General features: G+C 39.4%; 1 protein-coding gene across 1 annotated transcript in view; it reads right to left on the reverse strand.

The window, feature by feature from the left end:
* LOC105936752 (raftlin) overlaps positions 1 to 26,339 on the reverse strand; it is a gene marked incomplete in the record, with an annotated part of 126,564 nt that overhangs the window by 44,594 nt on the left and 55,631 nt on the right. Inside the window, 1 exon segment of the mRNA XM_036135313.1 lies at positions 12,309 to 12,486. Coding sequence (XP_035991206.1) covers positions 12,309 to 12,486 — 178 coding nt within the window.

Consider the following 26,339-nt stretch of genomic DNA (forward strand, 5'->3'; position numbering starts at 1 on the left):
CTTTTCTTTCACGACGGGGGAAAGAAAGTCAAGACTGGATCACACCTTTTTGCTTGCCGAATTAATAAAAACGCACATTTTTTCCCTGGCCTTTTGCACACATAACAAAAATCATGTCAGGCCTATCATCTATTGCTATGACGACACAGTCAGGGAGCATCTGAACTCATATTTAGTACTCTGCCATTGTGGCACTTTAATAATACAGAACACCTATTCTAAGGCACATTTTCCCAGATTCATGAATAATTCAACCAACCGAATCCACTCTAATGGTTTTTTTGGGTAGTACTTTTTTTTATTTCCTTCCTCCTTCGCCTTCTCTCTGAACCAATCTCCCGCTTTCATCCTTCACTTTCCGGCTGCCGGGCACGCAGAAGCTCTTTGCAATTACCCGTAATGATGAATATATCCCATCAGACACTGCCTGCTGAACTGTAACCCCAGACCATCGTAACCAAATGAACACTGAGAAATTTGACAGTTGACATTTTACAATTTTCATTCGGTCCAATATATTCTATTTTTTTATAATCCTCTTTGTAGTAGGCTGTTACAGGGCTTGACCATCATCGTGGAAAAATGTCCAGCAAAGATGTTTGGGGTTAAAACCTGCTTGGCAAGGACCGTTGGGGGTGTTGACGGTGTGTCTTTACATTTGCAGCAGGCAGTTTCTGTATACACAGCTTCAATATATTTCCTGCTGTGCAATGACTCTTCTGACCTCGCATCCCGCATGTCGAGCTTCATGTTGACTGAGCCTAACACCAGAATACCATTGAGGAGCCTTTTTATTCCAGTTGTTTCATCACCGGAAGCAGAACGTTAGATACATAGGACAAACAAAACTAGTCTCTATCAGATACTAAAATTATGTAATTGTTACATCTAGTGCACAAAAGCACATTGGCTAACCCACAGTGTCATTATTTGTAATTAAAGGCCAAAATGAAAAGTTGTCTTGACAAAAATGAGGTATATCGTCATTGCTTCCAGTACAGTAGCAGCCAGGGCCTGCTAAGTAAATGCACAATTATGCACACAGTAATCAAATGTCAGTAACTAAAAATAATAATCGATCATCTGATGTGACCACATCTACAATGGTGTTACCATAACGCATCGGGGTAAAGACGTTGGCAACAAAGAGAGGAAACTGTTGCTACGCATAAGTCCAGGAAGGGAAGCATGGACATTTGCAAACACTGTGAACTTCAGGAGTTCAAATCAAGCTCAGCCCAAATGCAGAGATCAAAGTGCTTGATACCAATACTCTAAAATATTGTTTATTATTCAAGTATGCAGTCCACCTGCTTCATATCCTGACTCCGCCAGATAGATTTGCTCCGCATATCCATCTGGAAACCTTCCGTTGAAGTAATTTTGGGAAGGGGTGGAAATACTGGTTAGCTGATTGGCCTATGTTGGTGATAGACAAGCCAAATAAACCAATCAGATCAACAAAGCATATGACGTACTAACAGCGACGACGAAAAACAACAGCGACGACGAAAACACAACCACAAGCTTTTGCCGAAACCAGTCGAGAGAAGAGCAAAAGCCTGAGAAAAGCCTCCAGAGCAGTGTTTTGCTCTTCTTTCAGTGAAGAAATACTCAATAATTCCGATAGAACTTGCTCGATAGCCACGCTAACGCTAGTTTTCATCGGCTGAAGCCGCCATGTTCTTTAGACTGAACTGTCGCGCTTCTTGTTGCGTCACACCTCAACCCGCTTTAAAGCCAACGCTGATTAGACGTTTGTTTGGTGAACGGCTCCATATTTTCTTTAACGGAAAGTAGCCAGACTGATTTGCGAGTGAAACCTTGAAAGATCGCGAGATCAGGATGGTCTCACGAGGCTACCTGCTTCACACACAAAGTTAAAATTAACATGGAAAAGTATGAAGTTATATTTTTAATGATTATACAAAATCTCCATAATTGATTGCCCATCCTGAAGATGGTGACCAACCTCTTTTTATTGGTATGCCATTAGAGAATACAGGCAGAGAAATAGTTGAAATTGTTTACAATGGTGCCGAATTAGCACGTCACATCTAATTGTTTTGTGTCAGAAATGAGGCTCAAAATGTTTTTAATTGCCAAGGACCTGATTTGAAAATGTGTCATTGTATTTCAGTTGATGTTCAGGATAATCATCTTTGCGAATTAGATTATTTTAAGGATATTCCGTTATCTGAATGTTTTCAGAAGCTGATAAATATTCTTTGCAAGAGTCTGTCCACTGTTAGCCGTCTTTCTGCTTTTTGTTTGACCTGCTATCCTTTGCTTTTTCATTCTCCACTTTGTTTTTACGGCTAAATTTGAGATTTTAATAAAGGTAAAGTGGCATGTTTTTCATAGTTTTGGCTTACTTGTTTTTGATTGCAAAGATTACGATATTTAAAAGGACATAAAGTAAATTGATTTTTTTAATCTACTAGAGGTATGTAATAATTCTGCTTTTATTGATTCCCTGGGAAACAGTGGTATTGTATAATAACCTAATCTTATCTCGACTGTCCAGATGCCTTGTTATTTCTAGCTCTGCTCGCAGGTAAGGCTCCTCTCCTGTCCGTTTCCCCCCTCCTCGTCCCTTGGTGGAGATTTGGATTCCCGTGGGCTGATGCTGATGTGAGCAGCTGTCTCTGCAGTGACACATGCTGGAGATAAAGCCTCGGCCCTGCGTTTGGTCGGTCAGACTCCTTCGTGCCTTTCACTCAATCTCCGTCTGTTTTTTTGGGTGATCACATTCATTCTCCCGCTGTCCTCTTTACTCCATCTCTCAGTGATTCTCTTGGTTTTCTATTTTACATCCCACAGTGTCTTTTTCAAACAAATAAATCTAGCAGAGATCCGGTTAATTCAATGGTTGCTTTTTTTCCCTTTTTTGTTGTCTATTTTTGATGTACAGAGAGAGGTGGGGTGAGTTTGCGTGATTAACAGTGCATGCTGTAAATTATTTCCAGCATTAGAAATTATTACTTTCTAAATGTGGAATTACGTTCTTTTGGCATCTTGATAGCTAACATTTCACCTGTGTACCATTTATGAAGTCCTTTCACAGTAGATGTTATTGTGAGCACAATTATTTCTCTATATCGACCGTAATGAGTGGCATTTTAATAAGAGAGGAGCTTATAAATCCATCTTCAAACTAAATTATTGGAACAAAGTATAAGTTCTAAAACTGTAGGCTCGTCTATAGATTTTTTACATAAAACTATCAAGAAATAACTGGAATAACTAAAACTATATATATATATATATATATATATATATATATATATATATATATATGCCACTCAATACGGTCTATATAATATAATCTATAATATATTTATAATATATACATAACATTTTGTTAGTTGTATAGGAACATTGTGGACTCTGAACGGCCACTTTATTAGGTACATCTGTTCAATTAATTGTCAACACAAAGACAGCATAAGCCAATATCATCACAGCGACTGAATAAATTTGCCCATTCAGATATGACTAGGCATCAGATTGAGCAAGAATAACGGTTTAAGTGACTTTGAACATGACCTGGTTGTTGTTGGTGCCAGACAGGCTAGTCTCAGTTTTTCAGAAGCTGCTGATCTGCTGGAATTTTCACGCACATCCATTTTCTCCAACAAAGAGAAAATATCCAGTGTGAAACAGTTGTGTGGCCATAAAAGCCTTGTTGATGTCAGGGTTCAGAGGAGAATGGACAGTCTTGTTCAAGGCCACACAAGGGCAACGGTAGCTTAATTACAACCAAAGTATTTTACGACCAAGGGATTTCTGCAACCAACCCAGATGGAATGTCCTCTTTGAACACATAACACCTTAAAATGTTACGCATGGGCAAAAACATGTTATGTTTTGAATGCTATAATGGGAAAAATAAACAAAAAAAAACCTGTAACCCTTGTTCATCACCTTTGTTTGTTTGTCTTTTATTTGTACTCTTAGCCGGAGTGGCCAAAAAGAAATTTCAATAAAGAATCTTGAATCTTTGAACAAAACTGTAGCAACAGATTTACGAAATTGGTAAGCCTGAAGTCCATGACCATGTCTAAGAGCTCCGTAGCAAATACTATGATATAACTATTCAAAGGATACTTTTGACCGCAAAATGGTTTCCAGCCTGCTACTACAAACTGCACACAAGAAAGTGACCAATTAGTAGTATTGTAAGTCAAAGCAATTTTCTAAACTTTGTTTAATTCCTATTTTTATGAAAATCATTACATCCACCATGTGTTTCTTCCATTTAAAAAAAAAAAGAAATATTTTCAGTTATCTACTCCGGTCACAGCATGGGGAAAACGCATCACAAAAATGCAGCTCCAAGGGAAATAAAGTGAAAGAGGAGGACTTTTGGCAGTGATAAATTGTACGGTGTTAAGCTGGTGAAGATTCTCAGTCATCCAGGTCATGGTCATTCCAAAAAAAGGTAAAAAACAAAGCAACTGGACTTGTTTTCCGTAGTTGAAGACGTTTCGCTTCCTCTCCCGGAAGCTTTCTCAATTCAAAAAGTCTGGAGTAATGATGAGTAACAAGCTTTATACCATTCCAGACAAAGGCCTGTAATGGCTTAGATAACATGCAAATTCAACCGAAACAGGACCACCCCTTAGTAATGGGCGGTCGTTAAAAACATTAAGCCAGCGGAATGGACCGAAACTGGTCCACTCCTCTGTAACGAGGAGTCGTTAGAGTTGTTATTGGCTTGGCTTAAAGGAACAATGTTTTAATCACCTGAATGAGGGTGAGAGTTAAATTGACGATTGGCTGGAATTAATCCTATAGCTGTGTTGTAAGTTTTTGAGAGTTGGAACCTAAGGCCTCCTCCTCTGTTTAAGGTTGGTCTTTCTCTCTTGACGTAGATGGCTTCCTTCACACCCCTTTCAACCATCTGTCTTCTTTGTCCAAAATGTGAACATTTTGGTCCTCAAAAGAGTGTCCTTTGTCCTTTAGGTGTAAGTGGACAGCAGAGTCTTGACCTGAGGAGGTAGCTCTCCTGTGTTGAGCCATGCGTCTGTGGAGAGGTTGTTTGGTTTCTCCATATAAAGATCAGAACATTCCTCACTGCACTGAACTGCATACACCACTCCGCTCATCTTAGGTTTGGGGGTTTTGTCCTTGGGATGCACCAGCCTCTGTCTGAGGGTCCTGTTTGGTTTGAAATGTACTGGGATTTTATGTTTGGAGAAAATCCTCTTGAGTTTTTCAGAGACTCCAGCAACATATGGGATGACGATGTTTTTGCGTTTATTCTTCTCACATAATGGTGAGAAGAATAAACGCAAAAACATAATGGTGAGAAGAATAAACGCAAAAACATCGTCATCCCATATGTTGCTGGAGTCTCTGAAAAACTCAAGAGGATTTTCTCCAAACATAAAATCCCAGTACATTTCAAACCAAACAGGACCCTCAGACAGAGGCTGGTGCATCCCAAGGACAAAACCCCCAACCTAAGATGAGATGAGTGGAGTGGTGTATGCAGTTCAGTGCAGTGAGGAATGTTCTGATCTTTATATTGGAGAAACCAAACAACCTCTCCACAGACGCATGGCTCAACACAGGAGAGCTACCTCCTCAGGTCAAGACTCTGCTGTCCACTTACACCTAAAGGACAAAGGACACTCTTTTGAGGACCAAAATGTTCACATTTTGGACAAAGAAGACAGATGGTTTGAAAGGGGTGTGAAGGAAGCCATCTACGTCAAGAGAGAAAGACCAACCTTAAACAGAGGAGGAGGCCTTAGGTTCCAACTCTCAAAAACTTACAACACAGCTATAGGATTAATTCCAGCCAATCGTCAATTTAACTCTCACCCTCATTCAGGTGATTAAAACATTGTTCCTTTAAGCCAAGCCAATAACAACTCTAACGACTCCTCGTTACAGAGGAGTGGACCAGTTTCGGTCCATTCCGCTGGCTTAATGTTTTACGACCCGCCCATTACTAAGGGGTGGTCCTGTTTCGGTTGAATTTGCATGTTATCTAAGCCATTACAGGCCTTTGTCTGGAATGGTATAAAGCTTGTTACTCATCATTACTCCAGACTTTTTGAATTGAGAAAGCTTCCGGGAGAGGAAGCGAAACGTCTTCAACTACGGAAAACAAGTCCAGTTGCTTTGTTTTTTACCTTTTTTTTGGAATGTACGGTGTTAAGGACATTTACACTAAGCGGCGACAAACAGGCCTACTTTGGAGCTCCGTCATTTTGCCAATTTTTACAATAGAAACACAATCCAAAGTCGAAATGGCTCAGAGGATTGCCCTCCAGAGAGAGATGCTCTTTATCTGATAGATTTTGAATTTTAAAATCTTAAAAGGCTTTTTACACAGTCCTTGATGAAAAATGAATACATTTTATTTTTGTTAACATAGATTGTTCGACTTGGACACAAACCTTTAATTCTTACCCTGAGAAATATTCAGTCAACTTTTGATTTAATTACTCAGATACTCTATGTTTAATCTCAACACGTACTAATTTTACATCTTAAAATATGGACAGTTTTGTTTATTTAGACCAGTATACATTCCACTCATTTGAGACTCTCCCTATTGTGTCCACCACCCCAACCACCCTCCCATTTTCTAGATAACTATTCTCTGAATCTTCTTTTCAAGACTCAAAAGAAGGGAACTATACACCTTTCACATCTCCAGATCTAATAGGAAAAGTGTGTGGACCTTCAGTAATTTTTCACACTCCCTGCTTTAAATGTCTTTTTATGTGACTAAAAGTTTTAACACATTCCTTTCTTTGTTTCCTTTTTTCTCTACCTCTTTGCTCCCCATTGAAAGCAGGAGTCTCCATAGCAACTTGTAACTCAGCCCTTTTCTGAATTTGTCGTTCCTGACATCACTTATTCCTACAAGTAGGTAATGATGAATTGTTGCATTCTCATTAGAGCTTTTCAAATTGAGAATTAACGGAAAGCTCCGCAGAACTGATGATTTCCAGTTCTAAGATCTTAAATGGCAAATAAAACGTTTCAGCACGAAGAGTTTTAAACTACGAGACCAGCTCCGTCAGACGTTTGAGTTTTCCAGTCAATCCAGACCATCTTTTATTTATAAAACACTTCAAAACAAACATGGAGACGTAAGTGCTGTAACGGACAAAAGCAAAATGTAAAATGAGAAAATACATAAACATACAATTAACATAAAAAATATGTGATCTAGATAGAAACAGCACCCCATTAAGTACCAATAGCCAGAGAGAAAGCCTGCTTCGTGCACAGCAGCTAGGACCAGCTACCAGCTAGGAGAAAGCCTGGTCCCCTCTTGACTTACGTTTGGTTCTCGGTGCTGACAAGAGCAAAGAGTCAGCTGACCAATGACAAGGCGGCACCTGGGGATGTAAAAGCTGGATGTAGGGGTGGGCTAAGGCCATTTAAAGGCTTAAAACAGAATAATTTTACAATGGATTCTAAAATTGAAGGACTGCCAGTGAAGCCAACTCAAAACAGGTAAAATATGCTCAAACCTGTGTGTTAGTTAAAAGACATGCAGCGGCATGTTGCACCATCTGCAGACCTGTGATTAACAACGATTGTTACAAAAAAAGAGAAAAACACTGCATGTTGCATTTTCTTTTTGAGTAGTAGCTCCACTGGCACCCTTCAACCCTTCTTTTTATTTTTTTTGTAAAGAAATTTCATAGATTGAGAATTACCATTCTCATGAGGAACGGCGATGCCTTTGATAATATTTGATAATATTCCAGACTCTGTTGACTGACAGTAAGCAGGGCGTTCTGCAACGATTCAGACTGCTCAGCTATGAGAAAATTAATGACTAATCACAGAGTCTGACGATCCCAAATTAAGTTGTCATGTGCTGCCATGAATAATCTCACACCCGGAGGGATGTTTCTCACCCTGTGCAACTGCTGGAGGAGACCGAGGAGCTACTTTCTGCTCAGTAGTTAATAGCCAGTCCAGGTTTCAGACACCAGTGAAAGTTTTTATTTTAGCACGCACCGCCTGGCCTTTCTGCAGTTACTCACACCACTTACTTATCTGCACACATTTGCTCAAACAAATGAACTAACTGGATTACGTTGTGGTCCTGCTCCTTTTTTTCCCCCCCACGTTAAATTATTTTTGAGTTTCTGTTCCTTTTTTCGAGAGGCTCAACAAAGTTTTATATTACTTTATCTTATTTCAAATTCATTACCCTCCTAAAGCCCATTCCTTATACCGCTTTCATTATTACTTTTTCGGCGAGAAAAAGTAATAAATGCCTTCCACAATAAGCCTCCTTGCTTTTCATTCTCTTCTGCATGATCCCCCTCGGTTTTGCAGAAGAAGCGCTGGGGCACAGAGATTTGTATTGTTATGCTTTTCACTCTTGGTCGCTTGTAATATCAAGTATTGGTTTTCTAGTCATAATTGTTCATCAATGTGGGGGAAAGAGTTGAAGCATTAAATTGTCTAAGCAGTTGGGGGGGCCGGTGGTTTTGTGGTCTTTCCTTGGTAGTGAAAAAGCTGCACAAACAGTTGCAGGACATCCAAAGAACATCCAAGTTACGTTAAAAAAAAGATAGTCAAATCATTTTATTGGAATATTATGTAACAGACCAACAAAAAGTAACAAATTAAATTGAAAAGGTGTTTTAAACAAATTTCTTCATAGTTCGCTTTACTTTATGTTGGTCTATTATATAAACTGAAGCAAATTGACACAGGAGGAAGTGTAGCCAGGACTGCCAGGTGCATCTTGCATTTCTGCGTATTCTACTCTGTTAAGAACAAAGCTGACACTTGATGCACTGAATCTATTTCTGAAACTTGATTGTCACATTTTCATGTATCTTCATACATGTAAGCAGGTGTGTCGCGCCGAAGGGTGGTTACACCGGCTCTATAGCTACAGATACGGACACAGTTGGACAGATATTTGCAATTAGCCTTCTGGCAGGAACTTGCAAAAAAACTTAAAAATAGAGTTCAAATTAGACAACAAGTTTACTGAGGTCGTGTAACCTTCTAGTTCAACAAGGTCATCTAAAGTTTTGCAACTTTCTTGTTCAACAAACTCAACTAAAGTATTGCCTCTTTCCTTTCCAACAAATTATTTCTTTCATTTTCTTTCTTTCACTTCACTTTTAGTAAATTATCCAACATTAAACACAGAAAACAGTAAAAAAAAAAAAACAACGACAAACAAACAAACCCACAATTTACCAAAAAAAGGAATAGGCTGAAGCAAAGCTTACAGTACATATATAAATATTCAAATCTACATAACATAGGATTTTATCATTTTATATTTTAAAGCCCTTTTAAAATTCACCAAGAAGAAAGGACATAACTTTAAATCATCATTCAATTCAAATTCAAATTCAATTGAAGTTTGACAGCTTTTTCTTGTCTATAATGTTTCATAACATAAGAAGTTAAGAACACAGCTGACTTGTGTCTGTGTTGTCAAATGGTCTGTTAAATGGGTATTAATACTTTTGGAAGGCAGAGGAGCAAAGTCTGCGTAAAACTGAATATCTGTCCATACTCGCTTATCCTTGCAGGGTTATGAGGGGCTGGCCCATCTCCAGCATTCATTGGCTGAGAGACAGTGACAGCCCATCGTAGAAAAAACTAGATATCCACCTCAAAGTGTAAACTGATTAGATTGTTATATTTAGGGTCCTAAAAATGCTGTTCAGGGTGTATGACAGCCTGTGATCCAAATAAACTGTATTCTTTCATTTTATTTTACGTTCAGCCATACATGATCAGGCGACCTTCCTGCCCTTCAGCAGGACCTCCCTGGCATCCTGCTCCAACCGAAGTGCCACCCACACGGTTCCAAAAAAGGGGGCTTCAACGGAGAGACGGAGGGCGGATGTAGGGATGACTGCGATGGGGTCACGGTGCCAACGCTGGCTAACAACGAAAGGAGCGACGGGTCGGCTGACTGAGCCGCAGACAGATGTTCTGTTGCTGTGAAGAAAACAGTGCAATGCTGTCTGACCTCTGCTGTTTTTCACAGGGACGAGGACAATCTGTGTGTTTTTGTTTTTTTCCACACGTACCTTATAACGCGGTAATAATTCATATGTAACACAGCGGCGCTAAACACAGTCATTATTCTGGGGCTAATGTCAGACACCAAGCAGGCAGCATAACATTTTTGTACCATTTACGATTTGATTCCCACCAAGTCCTCTCTGCATAATGACACCAATTAAGGTACATTAGTAATCTCAACATGCTGTCTTAAGTGACTGTAATGGCTTCATTATTTTGTGCTTCCAAAGGTCTTATTCCCAGGAGTGCAGCTAAGACGTCTGAGGCCCAGGAACATGTTTGCCTCGGGGGCAGGCCCCTTTGTTTAGTGCAACATATTCCCCTAATGAGGCTGCTCTGCCTTCAGTTTTCCCCTTTTGCCTGTCTAATAACAGCAGATTTGTGTGAACTCATGGAATTGGGTAGGTAATATTTTTTGTTTTTGTTTAGCTTTAATCTTGAGAATGAATTAGACTAATTTCTAAAGACCCACTTGGAATGAAACAGTTTCTGGTTTAAACTGTTAAATCTTTAATTGTTCGAATTACCCTGTAAAATTAAATCATCATTATCTTTGGCTATCCCAGCATCCCTGCAGAAGAGCGCTGAAGATTTTACAGCTTTCTATCTTCTCAGGTTTATATAAATATATCCTGTTTTTTTCATGACTTTACAATATGCAGACAGACTATTATTGTGCTGTAAAAAGAAAGGATTTAGCAAGGCAATAGAAGAGCTGCAGTGGAGTGTAGATCACACGTAATTGATGCATTTTAGATTGCCCCAGTCAAATTCTAGGCTGAAATCCAGTGAAGAATCTGTGGTGAGAGTTAAAATAATTGTTCACAGATTCTCTGAATTTGAATGAGATTGAATGAGGCCTTTTTGCGATGAAAAAGCAGAAATATTCATCTTTGGATGTCTGTGCTACTCCAAAAGTCTGTCAACTGTAACTGCAGCATCATGTGGCTCTATAAGGAATCGATTTAAAAGAACAATGATTAAAGTACTGAAAACATAAAAAAAAATAATTTAAGTCTTAATATTAGGTACAAATGTTGGGCACACTTTTCAGATTTATTTATTTTTAAAATATAATGTATATTGTTAAATAATAATTGCATTCCACTTTACAATTAAGCACTCCTTTGTGTTGGTTGATTGCAAGAAAGCCTAATGAAGTCCATCGAAGACCATGGTTTTAACCTGACAAAACAGTCAAAAGTACTTTTGCAAATGACGTTTGACTAGGTGGAGATATCAGTTAAATTCATTCATGCCAGTCAATTGGCCGAGTCATCAAAAAATATTCTCAAATATTTACTTTACCATATTTGAAAATGTCAAGTTAACTTTTTAAATAGGGCTGCATGATATTAATAGAATTATGCACATCTAATTTTATTATTGAACATTGCAAAGTTCCATTTATTTTAATAACCCACATTTTCCAGACTTTCTTTTCCATCATCACATCGACATCACTTTCCATGAGGTTTGCAACTTTGGCAACCAGAATCTGTGCTGTTGATGCAGTGAAACGGCATTGAATTGGTTTTATCGGGATGCAGAGTGTGAATGCATAGAAATACTGCAGATATCAGATACCAGATATTGTGTCCAAGAAGTCTTTTGTAACTGTACACACTGACATTATGATGACGGAATATGTGCAGCTCTCACAGATCATCAATAAAATGCAGATTAAATAGTTTTACTAAGCGATTCTTATCGTGCAGTATCACAAAAAGCTTTAACACGTGCATTGTTAAAGCAGAGTTGGTAGTTCCAAAGACAAATGACAAACCCACAAACATGTTGTATCTGGCTGCTCACACTCACAACCGTCCTAACCTCATTTTTATTTACCGATGGGTGAATTGTACGAGTTTCATTCTGAAATATAGGAAAGCAGTGTATGACAGCAACATTTTCATAAATACTAGCAGAGCATAACTTGCGTTGAAGGGGCTTTATTTTCTGCCACTTTAGAAAGATTAACCTGCAGTTTTTCATGGTTTAGATTATTTTATTCAAGCAACCGAATACATTGCAGCACAATACAACCCCCCCCCCCAAAAAAATGACCAACTGATTTTGCTAATGCATATAAAAAGCACTCATCCTCCACAGAAATAATTTACCTACTAGTCTGTTCAACTGATCATATTTACTAGTTAACTGTCTGCTCAGAAGCTAATGATTTTATTCACTTTTTTTATTAGATATTGACTCCTGTCCTGGAGCAGAAGTTATTTAATGGTCAGGAAATATTATCTTACCCATCACTGATTCGGACAAGTATGGCCCGGTAGAGCTGGTGCTGCAGGCTGTTGGACTCTGGACCGCAGGGATGGATAAACGGATGGACGGCTGCCAGGACAAAACCCTGCTGGTAAAGCTCCTGGAGCTGATCGGGCAGCTCTCGCACCGATGAGAGACGCAGCGTCGAGGTCCCTCCTGAGACAAACCAGAAGAAATAAAGAAATATGAATTACGGCATGTGAAAAAGCAGCTTTGACTTGTAAATCTCCTTTTACTGCAATATCTGGTTTACGAATGGAAAAGCTTCATCATGTGTGGATTTCTCTTTGACTTTGTCCACCTGTGAGTTATGGTCGGGGTTATTGTCTGGTTCTTCTCTGCTAATCCTAAACAAACGATGATTATCTGCAGCACTCTTTGCTTTTGTAACTGATATTTCTCCCTGATGGCAAGATAAACACATTTCATTCTGCAAAAGGAATGCTTTATTTCCTGTTTAAAGCCTTAGTTTTAAGTCCTTGTTTGCTTTCAATTAAGATGTGTGTACACTGCAACAACAGCAATAAAAAAAGTGCACAAAATGGTTTACATGTGTTTTTCCCTAATAGTTTCCAATGTTTCTTCCGTATTTTTGTATTTTTAGTAACTTGTTACTTGTTTCCAGCCATTTCTAACATCTTGATTTCTTCATAATTGTTTATTCCTGTATCGCTGTAAATGGCCGCCCTAATATCAACAGATTTATTAAGGCCGTTTTAAATAAGCAGGTTTGTCAACCTTTCACAGGTGAATCATTTGATGGTAAATCTGACCAGTAGCAAAAAGTGCTGAAAAAGCAGAGCTAAATATTATATTTAGAACATGATCAAGTATCACCCACTGGTGATTTTAAAAGACGGCACTGTTGACGAACTGACCCGGAAATGCCATTTATAGATTCAACTCAGTGACAGGAAAAATGTAAGAAAAACACCAGGAAGCTAAAAAAAAAAAAGGGACATCAAATTATTATGACTCAAGACTTTTACAAATGAGGCTAACAAAATGTTAGCTGCCCGTTGGCCTCTATAAGTCCAACTCTCTTGGTCCTGATGAAAGCCATTCTTTGCCCAGACCTGGCCTAGCTCAAAGTTTCTCCTAAGACGTTTTTCAGTGTCGGAGCCAGTTTTGCGACAGTGGAAACAGAAAAAACTGATAAAGAGTAAGCACTAGTACCAATTTAGCACTGTAATCACTTTGCCGTGTGGTTAGCATAAGTCTGTTTATCTATATGGCATCAATACATAAATGATTCGCACAGGCACTTCAGAAGACAAACAGATCCCAAATGATTCGCACAGGCACTTCAGAAGACAAACAGATCCCACTAATTTCAGTTTAAGTGCAACCCAATCCAGTACTACACAATGCATGTGAACCCAATTCACTGCAATACAAATAACTGTCTCGTGATGAAATCCTGGAGCACACAGTTGCTGACGGCGGACTGGTTGGTGAGCGAACGGCTGTGTTAAAGCGAACCCCGCGCATCCTTCAGTCAGGCAGTATCAGCCAATCTGGATGTATAAGCGATGAGCGCAGGGAAGAATGATGCTTAAGTTTCAGGAATGGAAGGAAAATGAAAAGTGACCCTATGCTAGGAAGAAGAAGGGTATTGACAGGGAAAAAGCTTCTGGACGAACCACCAAGGAGGTCAAAACAAAGGTAGAAGTTAGGGGGAGATGTTGCCCCCAAGCATGATGGCCAGGATCCAGCAGCAGCTCGCTGTATGTGGTAGCATTTACTGCAAGCCAAACAGCTGGGGTTCATGAGAGACTGCCAAGACAAAGAGCTGCATGTATAGCAAGAGATTCTGGGGGAGATCGGGCGGGGTAGCAAAAAAAAAAAAAAAAAGTCTGGTTGTGTCTACAAGCTGTCACAAGACATGGGAAATGCCGCAAAAGGCCAATTAGTGTTAATGAGGCTATAGAGAACGAAAAGTACCAATGCATGGGAAAAGTCAATGTGTTAAAGTTCAGCGGGAGGTCAGTGATTGGGAAGACGTGGGTAAAGCCGTCTGATGATGCAGCTGTGTGTGCTTTTCTGTGCTACAGATCGACTGTTACAGCAGAAAAGATACACCGATATAGATTTTCTTGTACATCTAAAACTGTATTGTTTTTTTATTAAATGTTCTCAGTAAAAGTTTAACAGCTGAGTTGTAACAGAGCAGCCTCTGGCCTCTTATTGCGAAAGTGTCTTTCAAACATCTGCATAAACAAACATGAACATGTTGTGCAAAAAGTCCATGCTAAGTGTGAGTATTTTTATTCCCACAGTGCATCCCGAGCTAGTCATATTCCAAATTTAGAACAGTCATTCCTCCTTCATTCTCCGGATTACATTTGATCTTAAAATCTTCTGTGTGTCTTTTTACAGCAGCCACTCAACAAAACTCTTTTTTGCTGGCAGACCTCTTTAAGAGCGTCTTTTGAATTGTTTCACACATTAGTGCATTTTCACGTCGCTGCTTGGCGCCACGCGTGCTTTCATTACTCGGCTCACAGCTTCCTAATTTGGAAAGAAACCGAAAAGTGAATTTAGAGAAATTAAGTTTTTATTTAAACGAGAATGAAATTCGGGTTAAAATATGTTGTTTTACCACAACAAAGACGCTGAATGCTATAACAACTAAATAGGATCAGACCCCACGCACGTCTCATGAGGCATGCCTTTTGTCAGACATTTACAGGTTTATTTAATCAAGACCAACACGGCAAGAAAAGCTACCGGAAATCCACCTACTGGGAACTATCTACAGTAATGAGGAGAGGTTAGAGGTAAGGTACAACCTGGACACATCCCTCATCTATCAACACCGAGACTCACCTGAAAAGCAATCAGGCAGAAGCGCACACACCCAGAAGGGGGGGGGGGGGGGGGTACTGTTAAATATATCACTGGCGCAACAAACATGTTTATTGGGCATACTGAGAAGAAAGTAGAGTACTTGTTGAAATCCCATTCATGAACATGGAAAATATCCAAATTCCCTGCATACATGACCTATGTATGCAGGTGTTAAGCAATGGTACCTAACCACAGCTATTTGAACCAGATGCATGTCAAGTTTATCATATAAGCTTCCTGTCATCATCAGTCTATTTAATCGTAATAGAATCCTGTAGTAAAATATGTAATAGAATCCTGTGGGAGGTGGTTGGTGAAGGACATTTTCTTCATGTGTGCTAAATACCAGGTTTATGGAACCCTAGATTAGGATATCACAAAACTCTTTAACAAGCACACAAAATTCCATCAACTTCTCAACACTTCTGCAACAGGACTCTGCAGGAACGCTGCTAATGGCGACAGTCTCCAAGAGCAGGTAGAGCAATTCATTACTTAGGGTTTCCTTCAGTGGCAAAACTATCCAATGCTGAGTCAAACTTTTTTTTGCTTTTTTTTGCATGGACACAGTCTATTTTAGCATCACGCCTATGGTTGGTCTTGTACAATGATGATGTTTTCTTGGCCAAAGAGAGCTGGCATCAGCATCTTGTCCCAAAACAAAAGTAACAGTGGGATGAAACACTGGAGGAGAACTGCCTGTGGCAGCAAATTAGAAACACAAAATAAAATGCAAAATGGAGACAAATTAAACGTCCTAACCAGCAATCAGGATCTCAACTGGACCTGTTGAACTACTTTGACTGCTTCCTGTGTGCGGAGAGCAGCATCATCCTTGATACAGGCCTCCTTGTAAATGCATAGTTCATATGGGCAGTCAACGTCATATAAAATCCCAAGATGCCCGTTAACAAAAAGGCTAAAGTGTTTTAGAAAACAGTGTGCTGCTCTCTATGTAGCTGGTAACAACACGCAACAGTATGCTCTGAGTGCTACAGAGATGTGTGTCCTACTGTAGACGGCAATGTAAGTAAACCAGCAATATGTAGTAAAGAAAGTGCTGGATCTCACTCTAGACAGGTGCCAGAAAAGTGGATAATCCAGAAAGCTTTGGCTTGATCAAAAACATGGAAGACATTTAAGCCAGCAGCTCGGTCTCCTAGTTTACTGTGAAGGACAGGGGTCCCTAGAGCGGCTGGGAAAATAAAAAGAAAGTTATGATCTAGCAGCGATTAGTATGTCTAGTTGGGGATCATAATCCCTGCAAATCGTTTTCACTCATAAGTGATTCTTCACACTAGCTTAGGAGAGAATCGGTGCAGCTCTAGAAGCAACTTTCTTTGTTGAACAGTTTTAAGGTTGTTGAAACACAAAGTACCGGTTCTGACTAAATCACTGGCTCTCAAAGGAGTTCTGACACCGCCCTTAATTCAAGAGGGGAGAAGAAAAACAAAAACAAATCTCTTTGTGTGCAGAGGTGTTCTGCACACTGTGGTGTGTGTTATTTAATGATCAAAACAGTGGAGCCATTGCTGTTACGCCTCTAATTCACCAATAGAAGTAGTCATAGAGCTTGTAACAGGTCACCTGGTGTAAGGTAGAGCCGTGATAAGAGCTTAGCGCTGCTCGGTTATTAGAAGCATCCTTTAGGTTTTACAATTCCTGCTGCGTGTTGCTTAGGCACACATTGCTGCCAGACCTGTCAGGTAACTTTGGTACGTTGTAAGCAGAGAGGGGGGCTTTGGGGAGGGTGAGGGGGGGGGGGGTTGAATTATTGTAGCTCATTATAGGATTTTTATCTCAAAGAGGTAATATGAAAATTGTCCTCAGTGGTTTTGCAGGAATGCTGGGAAGATACATTTTTGGGTGTTTATTCATGATATCACTTTCTTGAATTAAAAGCCGTTTGAGTTAGTGGATTCAAGCCTTTTGGTGGTTACACTTTATCTTAAAACAACTTTAAAGGTGCATAACCACACTATTTGACTTTTTGTATTTATTTATACACCAGTAGCTCACTTTTATTGCATACAAAGTTTTTATGAAAGATTATCACATCCTGCTTGTGTATTAGTTGTTATTTTGGTGTTTTATGCTTTGTTTTAGCTCCATTTCTTAGTAAATAAAGCCCTTCATGTTTAGTTACGATTTTAATGAAAGAACGTACTACGCATGCACAGCAGGGGTTAAAACAAGGAAGTAGCTAACGGCTATTAGCACCTCCAGGCGAAACAATGACAAAAAGTTCAAGATCCTGTCGCTAGATGTCACCATGTTTGTTTACATTTGTTAATTGCGCCAAAGAGGGGATTATTTTTCGGCTCAAAAAGGACCATTAAAACATTATCAGGATGGAGGCTTGGTGTATATAACCTTATTTTATCATGATCAAACTGTTTCTGGTCTTTTTTATAAGCATATTATGTGGCTATATACCTTTAGCACACTGAGATTTCTTTGAAGTATAAAGTGCTTTATAAATAAAATGTATTATTACTATGATTATTATTTAACAATTTCCAAACAGAAGAGTAACTCAAGGGTATTTACAAAATGAAAGCAAACAAGAATAGGACCCTTCCTACATGGTCTCAGGGAGGGTCACCAATATGTTGTGGAAGCAAAAGATAGATTGAAACTCTCTTTTAGCAAGGTATAATTCACTTACAGATTCTTTTTTTTACTTGTGTTTGCCATCATTATTTTTAGCTTAACTGGGTCATGAAAAGCTAAATAGGATAATAATCATGCATAAAATGGTCAAATTAAACAAATTAAACCAAGTGTGCTTAGTTTGGCTAACGCATCAATGCTACATGCAGCATTTTGTTTTACATTATAATTAGCTTTTCTCCTAGCTCATCTCTTACTAATGTCTCTTTTATCCAGTAATGTAGTGATCACAGCTGCAGGTCTTAGGGAATCAGCTTATTTTGACCCGCTCTTTCCTCCTTGCTTGTCCCCTTTGAGGCAGTCTCCACTAAAACTCATTTGTGTGACACTGCAGTCTGTAACACAGTAATATGCCGGGTTACTGCCACAGCCACACATAGGGAAAAAAAAAAAAAAAGAGGGTTATCTGGAACAACTGTATTTGTGCCAATCAGGAGCCAGCTTTTCTGCGCTGTGGATACAGAGCTGATTCAGTCTGAAGTCCTCCCCGCGGCGACAAATCCTGAGGTTTACGGTGAAACCACCAAAGTGAGCACATGAAAGAAAAATCATATGCTGTTCCCTCAGGGCTGAGCGAATTCTTCGGCTAAAAATACTCCTCCAAATTTCTCAATCATGCTCGATCCTACTGCGCCACAATGCAGGAGCTTTAGAACTTAAAAAGCATGGAGGAATTAACACAAAGAAATAGGCCGCCACTGAAATGGGTGAAATGTATTCGTCTTCTCCCCCCCCTTGATCATCCTCCTTCTGCTCATCCTGCCTCTCTCCACCGCTGCCTGCCTTCAGAAAGGGAATTAATCCTTCTGTGATCGGTGATTTTGCCTTTTCCTTCCCGTCCCCTTTCATTTTGGTGCAACATGAACACCTCATCCTCTATCCTGAGGGATTCTCCAGCACATCTGAGGGTTTCTGAGGTGGTAGATACTGTATGTGGAATATGAAACTTGATTTTCTAGCTCTCATATCCCCTCGGTTAAGATGAGTAAATAAGGAATCGTTTCAATTAGGCAGTGGGAATGCACCCGCTGGCGACTTCTTAAGTTAGTTTTAATCACTGCGTGAGCTCCTAATAATCTCTTCCAGAGGCCCTTAAATACACAAGCTCTACATTTATTCATCACACAAGTTTATTTATCGTGCCATCCCCAGAGCGAAGTGTCGCCCGCTGCTGAGATTCTCCGAATCTAATGCCGTTGTAAGGATGTTTACTTTGCCCTAAAATCATGTTATCCAAGGAGAATCGCTTTGTTTGTGCAGATGAGAGTAAATTAGCTGCTCCACGCAAGTGTCAGTGTTGCTTTCAGCCGCACATATTCAGACCTTCTGGAGGAGTCTCTGGTCGATCGGGAAAGTCGGCCTGGTAAATCTTACATGGCAAACTGGCACCCAATTACTTCACTCCATCTTTTTTTGTTTACCTTGAACGGAAATTCATGTGCATATCAGCAGAGAAGAGCTCTAAACTCACAAGAACAAATCACTTCGTGACAAATAATGGAAAAGAAAGGGAGAAAAGGAGGGAGGGGCTGAGGTGTGTGCGTGTGTGTGTGTGTGTGGGGGGGGAATCTTCTGGCTGTCAACCAACAAATTGGTTTTCTGGAGAATTGTGTTCGTGCAAAGCCATCAAACAGACACAAGCATTAAACAGAGAGGACGAGACAAAACAGAGGGAAAGTCTGAGTGAATGAATGAAGAGAGAATGGTTGCTGTGTCCAACAGGACGTATGCTCTCACTTATTTATGAGGTTATTTTTTTTATCTGTGCCAAAATTGGGAGGCGGGGGGGTGGTCATTTAGCCCTTTCACTATTTCACCCCTTTGTAATTTTGGTCTACCACAGGAAACTTTATACCAACTGCGGTTCAATTCTTACCACCAGGAGGACATTTTGTAACTGTTTCAAACAGCAATTTAAACCTTCTAGGATTTGCTCGTAATCTCTCACAAGGAAAGGTTTTGTAGCTCTATTAATAATATAAATCAACAGGAGGGACGCTCAGAGTTAATTTATTCTGATTACAGGCCATAATCTAAACCAACCAAGTAAAGGAACCAAATTAATCGGTTGAAAAATACAGTCCAGAAAACGTATTTGCCACATTACAGATTCCAGGAAGAAAAACTTAAATCCATCCATCCATCCATCCATCCATCCATCCATCCATCCATCCACCCAATTGTCTTTGACGTATCACCTGAGTTCATAGAACAAACAGTTTTCAGTTGATTTAATTTATTAATGGAAAAAAAAATGCCATATGAAAACATAATTGCCTCTCTTGTTTAATCTTGAAATCACTATGGTTGGTTTCATTTCACAAGGCATTGAGACCAATGTTAAGAAATCCTTCAAATAGAACCTGCGACAAAATGAAGTGGGCTAAAATGATTTCACAAAGTGACACATCATGCCTTAATCCCAAGAAATCCAAGAACAAATGAGAGACGATCAGTCTGCAAAGGGTCCCACAGCTATTTCTACAGCTTTGAGACTCCAGTGAACCGCAGCGAGAGCCGCTATCCACAACTGGAGAAAACACGGAAAAGAGGTAAACCTTCTCAGTAGTGGCCGGGCCGACAGCAATTACTCCGAGCATGGTCAACCCGCTCTGGAGATCACAAAGGAACCCACAAAAACACCTAGCAATGGAAACCTCAAGTTCCTGACTTAAGGTCAGTTTTCATAATCCAACAATAAGCAAAAGACTGTGGGAAAAAATGGGCGTTTGTTGGAGATTTCCCCAGGTGAAACCAAAGCTGACCAAAAAGCACACAAACAGCTGTTTCATATTTGCCAAAAAAAAAAAAAAAAACACTAATGATCCCAAAGACCTTGAGGAAAATATTCTGTAGACTGATGCAACAAAAGTGGAACTTATTTTGAAGGTTTGTGTCTCATTACTTCTGGCATAAAACGAGTAGAGATAAAGAAGATAATCTGGGGCTGCTTTGCTGCTTATGCACTCTGGACAACATGACGTAATTTTTTTTATTTTTATTTTCCTTTATGACGTACATGACGTAATTGATGGGACCATGAATGCTGCTATTTATCAGGAAATATTGGCCAGCATTTGGTGACCTTAAGCCCAAGAGCAGCTGTCAAATGCAAAAGGCCCCTTAGCCCAGCACCAAGTGCATCTCTGCATGCCTTAGATGAAGGTTTTGTGATCGATGAATCAGATGAATAAAAAACAATTATGCAAAGAACGTACCAGAATTCCTCTAAGACTTGTTGGCCGTCATTAAAAAATGTTTCACCGTGTTTACGTGGGACAAGCAACTAAGTTTAGTTTGGATTATTTTTTTTACCCCAATAAATAAAATCTCAATTTAAAAACTGCATATCGTGTTTCCTCAAATTATCTTTGCCGATAAAATTTGTCCGGTGAGCTGAAACATTAAGTGTGCCCAAAAGGCAAAAACAAAGGGAGTAAACCATTTTTCCACAATGCTGATATGTTAAAATTAAAATATTCAAATAAAAATATTTATTTGAATTGAACAATTAAATTTAATTATGTGTAAATGTTAGTATTTTCAAAAGTGCAAAAAAAAATGCTTGTTTACACAGAAAATATCCATCATATGCAAAGGTGTTCATTTCCTACCCATAAATGGTTCATTTATGGGTAGGAAATGGAAGTTGGAATAGATAACAGGGAAAACTGTTGGTAAAGTGGTGATTCGACCTGGAGCCGAGACTGCCGCCCCGATTTGAGCTGTTTCACTGCGTAACATCCAGCAAATAGGTAGGTAATTAGATTCAGCTGACAAAAAGAAAAAGAAAACCGAGAGCAAACATTTCATAGGCATCTGTGTAAGTGCATCAACTTCCTGATGAAGATGAAAATGGTCTGAATATGCATGAGAAAGGGTTCAACTAAAGGACAGAATAAGAAAACACCTGCTCACATTACCTCTCCGATCCTCACCCTCCGCCCGTGTCCAAACATATTTACCTGAGTCGTCAGAAAAGCAGCTGCAGCAGCAATAATTTTACGAGTCTCCAGATAAACCCCACACTCTACTCTAATTTGAATCCACACACAATCGGTTTTATCAACAAACCTGGGGTTCTGTCTGTGTTTTTTATGGCAGAACTTTGTGAGACAAGCCTCAGCATCTTTCACCTGACATTATTCCTCCGAGCAAACATATGCAAGCTCACCATGCCCATTACTGAGCTGAAGACAAGTCCAGCAAAACCCTTTTTCAGGAAATTTGACCTCTGACAACCTTTTGACCGCGGACAGCGTCTCCTCTCAACACATATAAATGACAATTATCTAGATTTGTTTAGTTTTGAGGACTTTCTTTCAAAATATCTAAATAGTCGAACGTTAAGGTTCATTAAGATGTCATAATAGCAGTCTTTCCAACAGATGCACGATATTCCAGCGCATGTAAAGGTTTTAATGTCATCAGTATTTGAATCCCATCGCCACAGTGTCAATATCGTGAAAGTGGCTAGCAGCGCATCAAGTATTGGGATGAATTTAAATGCTTTTCACATCCAACACCTAAAGCTCTGAGGAAAATGGGGTGAAGTGAATGCCTCCGTTTCTGACTTGTATTTAAATTAGAAATGTATTAACATTTAAACTAACAAAAGACAAGTAGGGGGAAAAAAAGATAATCTAAAGAAATCCTTAAATCCAAGCAGTTACCTAAATACAGCAACAATACTTCATTTGGAGGAGCAAAAAGTTGTCATTAGCTGTTTGTTGGTCAATATTAGAGATAACATAAAGGGTTCTAGCACTTATGAGAAACCCCTGAAAGTTGTTTGACAGTTTATTCCACTTGTGACAAAGATGCAAAAAGACACAACGTCCGAGGATTGCCACAGTGAGTCGTCTGTCTCCATCTACTGTATCTTCTGCATCTTCTCTCTTCTCTCACACCAATTACCTTTATGTCCTTATTCAAATGCTCTACATTGAGTAATAGGGGGGAAAAAAGGTATCCTCATCTCTGGAGACCCTTTCCCTATGGAGATCTCACAGATCACTGTTAAAAAAAATAAAAGTGGTGTGACACAACTGCAAACCTAGAAACACACGTGAACTGACAGTGTGAAGAAAGGCAGCATTATTCAGTCAGGAGGACCATGGCAGCTCTCTCACGATTCACAGACAAATTAGTTATGATCTCCACAAATCTGGCAAGGTTGTTGAGTTGCTCAAAGACAAGAAGACAGGAAAGTTGACAAAGAAGGCTCTCTGGTCAGATGGAACCAACACTGAGTTGTTGTTTGTTTGTTTTTGTTTTTTTTACCAAAATGCAGAATGATATGTCTGGCGCATAACTAGCTCCCTGAACACACCATCCTCACACAGAAACATGGTGGTGGCAACGGCATGCAGTGGGGATGCTCTTCTTCAGCAGAGCAGGGAAGCTGGTCAGAGTCTATGGAGAGACGGGTGGCTCCTAAATACAGGAGGAAATGCAAGACAATTTGTAAAACTCCCAAACAAAGCATGACTGAGGTCAAAAAGTTCACATTCCAGCAGGTCTAAAGCCCTAAACATCCTGTTAAAGGGACAATGGAGCGGTTTGGATAAAATCATATGCTAGAATGGACCACAGCTAAATCTGATTGAGAATCTGTGTCATAACTTGAAAGCTGGTGTTTGTAAACCTTCACCCATTCGACAGAGTCTGACGTAGTTTGTAGAAAAGCAAAAAAAAAAAAAAAAGAGAAAAAAAACGCACAAATATTTCAGTTTCTAGATGGACAAAGCTGGCAGAGACATACACCCAAAGGCTTGCAGTTGTACTTGCAAGAAGTACTGACCCACACTGCAAAAAGGGAACTAAAGTAAGTAAACTTCTCTTGAAATTAGTTTATTTTTCCTTGATTTGAACAGCTAAATAAAACTATTTGCCAGTAGAATGAGTATTTTTACCTCTAAATTAAGATTATTAGATACCATGCACTTGAAATAAGATGATGGAGATGAATTGTTCCCTTTTTTCGGTGCAAAAAATCTTACTCCATTGGCAAATAGTCTAATTTACAAGGAAAACTACACTCATTTCAAGACATTTTTACTTACTTTTAGTTCCCTTTTTGCAGTGCAGGGTTGCTTAGAACAAATGCCTGCTACTTAGTTGAGACTTTTTATTGTAAAAATAATAGGACTGTGGTTTACATGGTTTGAGTGTCATAACCTTGGATTGAAAAAAATAAATAAGACCTTCTGAAAGGCTGGAGACCTACTGATGAAGGGCTTTCTTACAACTTAGTATGGGTCCTTTGAAGGAAAGTACAAATAATGTAGGGGTGGTTTAAAACTTTTGCACAATAATTTAGGTCCAGGACAGATCAAATTACTTGACCAGGCTTCAAGCAGAACAAGCATAGCTTCAACATGGGGGAGCACAGCAGCGTTCCATGCTCAGGCAACTTTCCGAGGATTATTCTTGCTTTCCATGAATAATAAAGGAAGAAGAAAAAAAAAAAACTCAACATGGGATTGAATCCCTGACTCTGACACTGACTCACTTCCCCTCATAAACCTGTCTGCCATGTAAGCACCTCTGAGCTGCAGCCTGACGCATTTCCATCACTCACCCCATTTAAAAATAAATGAGTAAATATGAAATTAATAAGCTGAAAGATTGAAGCGCTGGAGCTCTGCACACACATTCACACACTGTGTGCCGCCTCCGGGAGAAACGGTTCAACCACATTTGCATGGGGGGGTGGGTGGTGGGGGGGCAGCATATATTATCTACCCACCCACTGCAGATGATTTTAGATCCTGCTGCTCCTATCTGACACGTCTATTTGGTTAGATTGTCTTGTCTCATCATGATTAGAGAACTGTTTGTTTCTTATAATACTAACAACTTCATTAGCTGCTGATGCGTTCATGCTCTTATGGAGAACAGAGTCATTTATATTCTTTTCCATAATAAGAAGTTCGGGAAAAATGTAGCACTGCTGCAGGAGATGGGTATCGATTTATATCTGGAAGAAAAACATCCTAACTTTGTTAGCCACTTCATAAAGCTTTTAAAATAATCTGAATTTGTCACTGATGGCACCTTAAAGTCGCTTCAGGTCCATGCCACGCTAGGTTCCTCTTGTGTCTTGAAAAAATAAAGTCCAACATGTTCAAACTTTTAACTAAACACCCAAAGTTTCCAGTTTCTGAACCAAAAAATATCAAGTAAAATAGGGCAAAAGCTCCGTCAATGGCAAACCTAAATCAACAATCAAGGTCTCGCACCTAAATGAACGTTCTCACCTCCAAACCGAAGATCTGAAACCTACTGGCTCTATAAGCTATAAGCATTCTCCTTATGTGTTGAGTGGAATTGTCTTGTATCATAAAGCATTGCATTATATCTTGCATTATATTGTAGGATATAATACTGTGCTGCATCATATCCTATGGTTTCTGATCGTGGCATTGTACTTGATATATTATTGTGTCATATTGTGTCATAGCATCATATGATGCAAAATATATACAGTCACAAATTAACATACTGTGTTGTACATATGACAATATACCACCATAATACGACAGCATGAGACAACGCAGTACGTGTGCAATCTAAAACGCGTTATAATTTGTAATTCATTATGACAAATATGTTAAAAGATGAAGCAGATGCAACACAATAAAAATCCAATGTGATACAGAGCAATAGCCTGCACTGCGATAAAATAGGATGTGAGGCAATACGATTAAAAACATTAAGACACAACACAGCATGAGTTAGATGTCTAGATTTTCCAATTATGGGAAATTTGTTTTGGACTCGGGGCTGTGAGATACTGCCATCACAAATACACATAAATTATAAAAAAGGAGCCAAAGTGAGAAAATGGGTGGATTATAACCATAGAATCCAAACAACTGTGAGCTATATGCTGTGTACCGTCCGTCCGTCCATCCATCCATCCATCCATCCATCCATCCATCCATCCATCCATCCATCCATCCATCCATCCATCCTTCAAAGAAACCCCGAAAGCCATCTCACAGATCACCTCCAAAGAGAATTGTCCAGAATGCAATCTTATCAAATTCTACAACCACCTTTGCTGACTCCTTTCGACGCAGAGGGGCAATTGATCTAATCAGAAATAGCAGAGCCTTATCTCACCTTATCTAAGGCTGAATACTGCACCCACTGGTGCTGGTTCCGTGTTGATTTATAACACTCATGCCGGTCCGCATATGTTCAAAACGATGTTCAAATTGGACAATTTGTCCGGGATTAATTCGGTACTTAGCCATTTTTTTTTCTTCAGTGATTGTTTTCACATGCTGAGGGATAAATAGCAACGGCAAACGTGGGCTAAAATGAAATAGAAATTATCGAAAACAAACCTGATACTAATCTTTGCCCCCTCACAAAACCTTAATAAAGGCTATTCAACATGAATATACTATAATTGGCCCTTTGGAACTGGAGGCGCCATCCCGCTATCTCTCTGTGAGGCATTCATATCGTTATTC

The sequence above is a fragment of the Fundulus heteroclitus genome, chromosome 3 (genome assembly GCF_011125445.2).
Source record: "Fundulus heteroclitus isolate FHET01 chromosome 3, MU-UCD_Fhet_4.1, whole genome shotgun sequence".
Classification (NCBI taxonomy): domain Eukaryota; kingdom Metazoa; phylum Chordata; class Actinopteri; order Cyprinodontiformes; family Fundulidae; genus Fundulus; species Fundulus heteroclitus.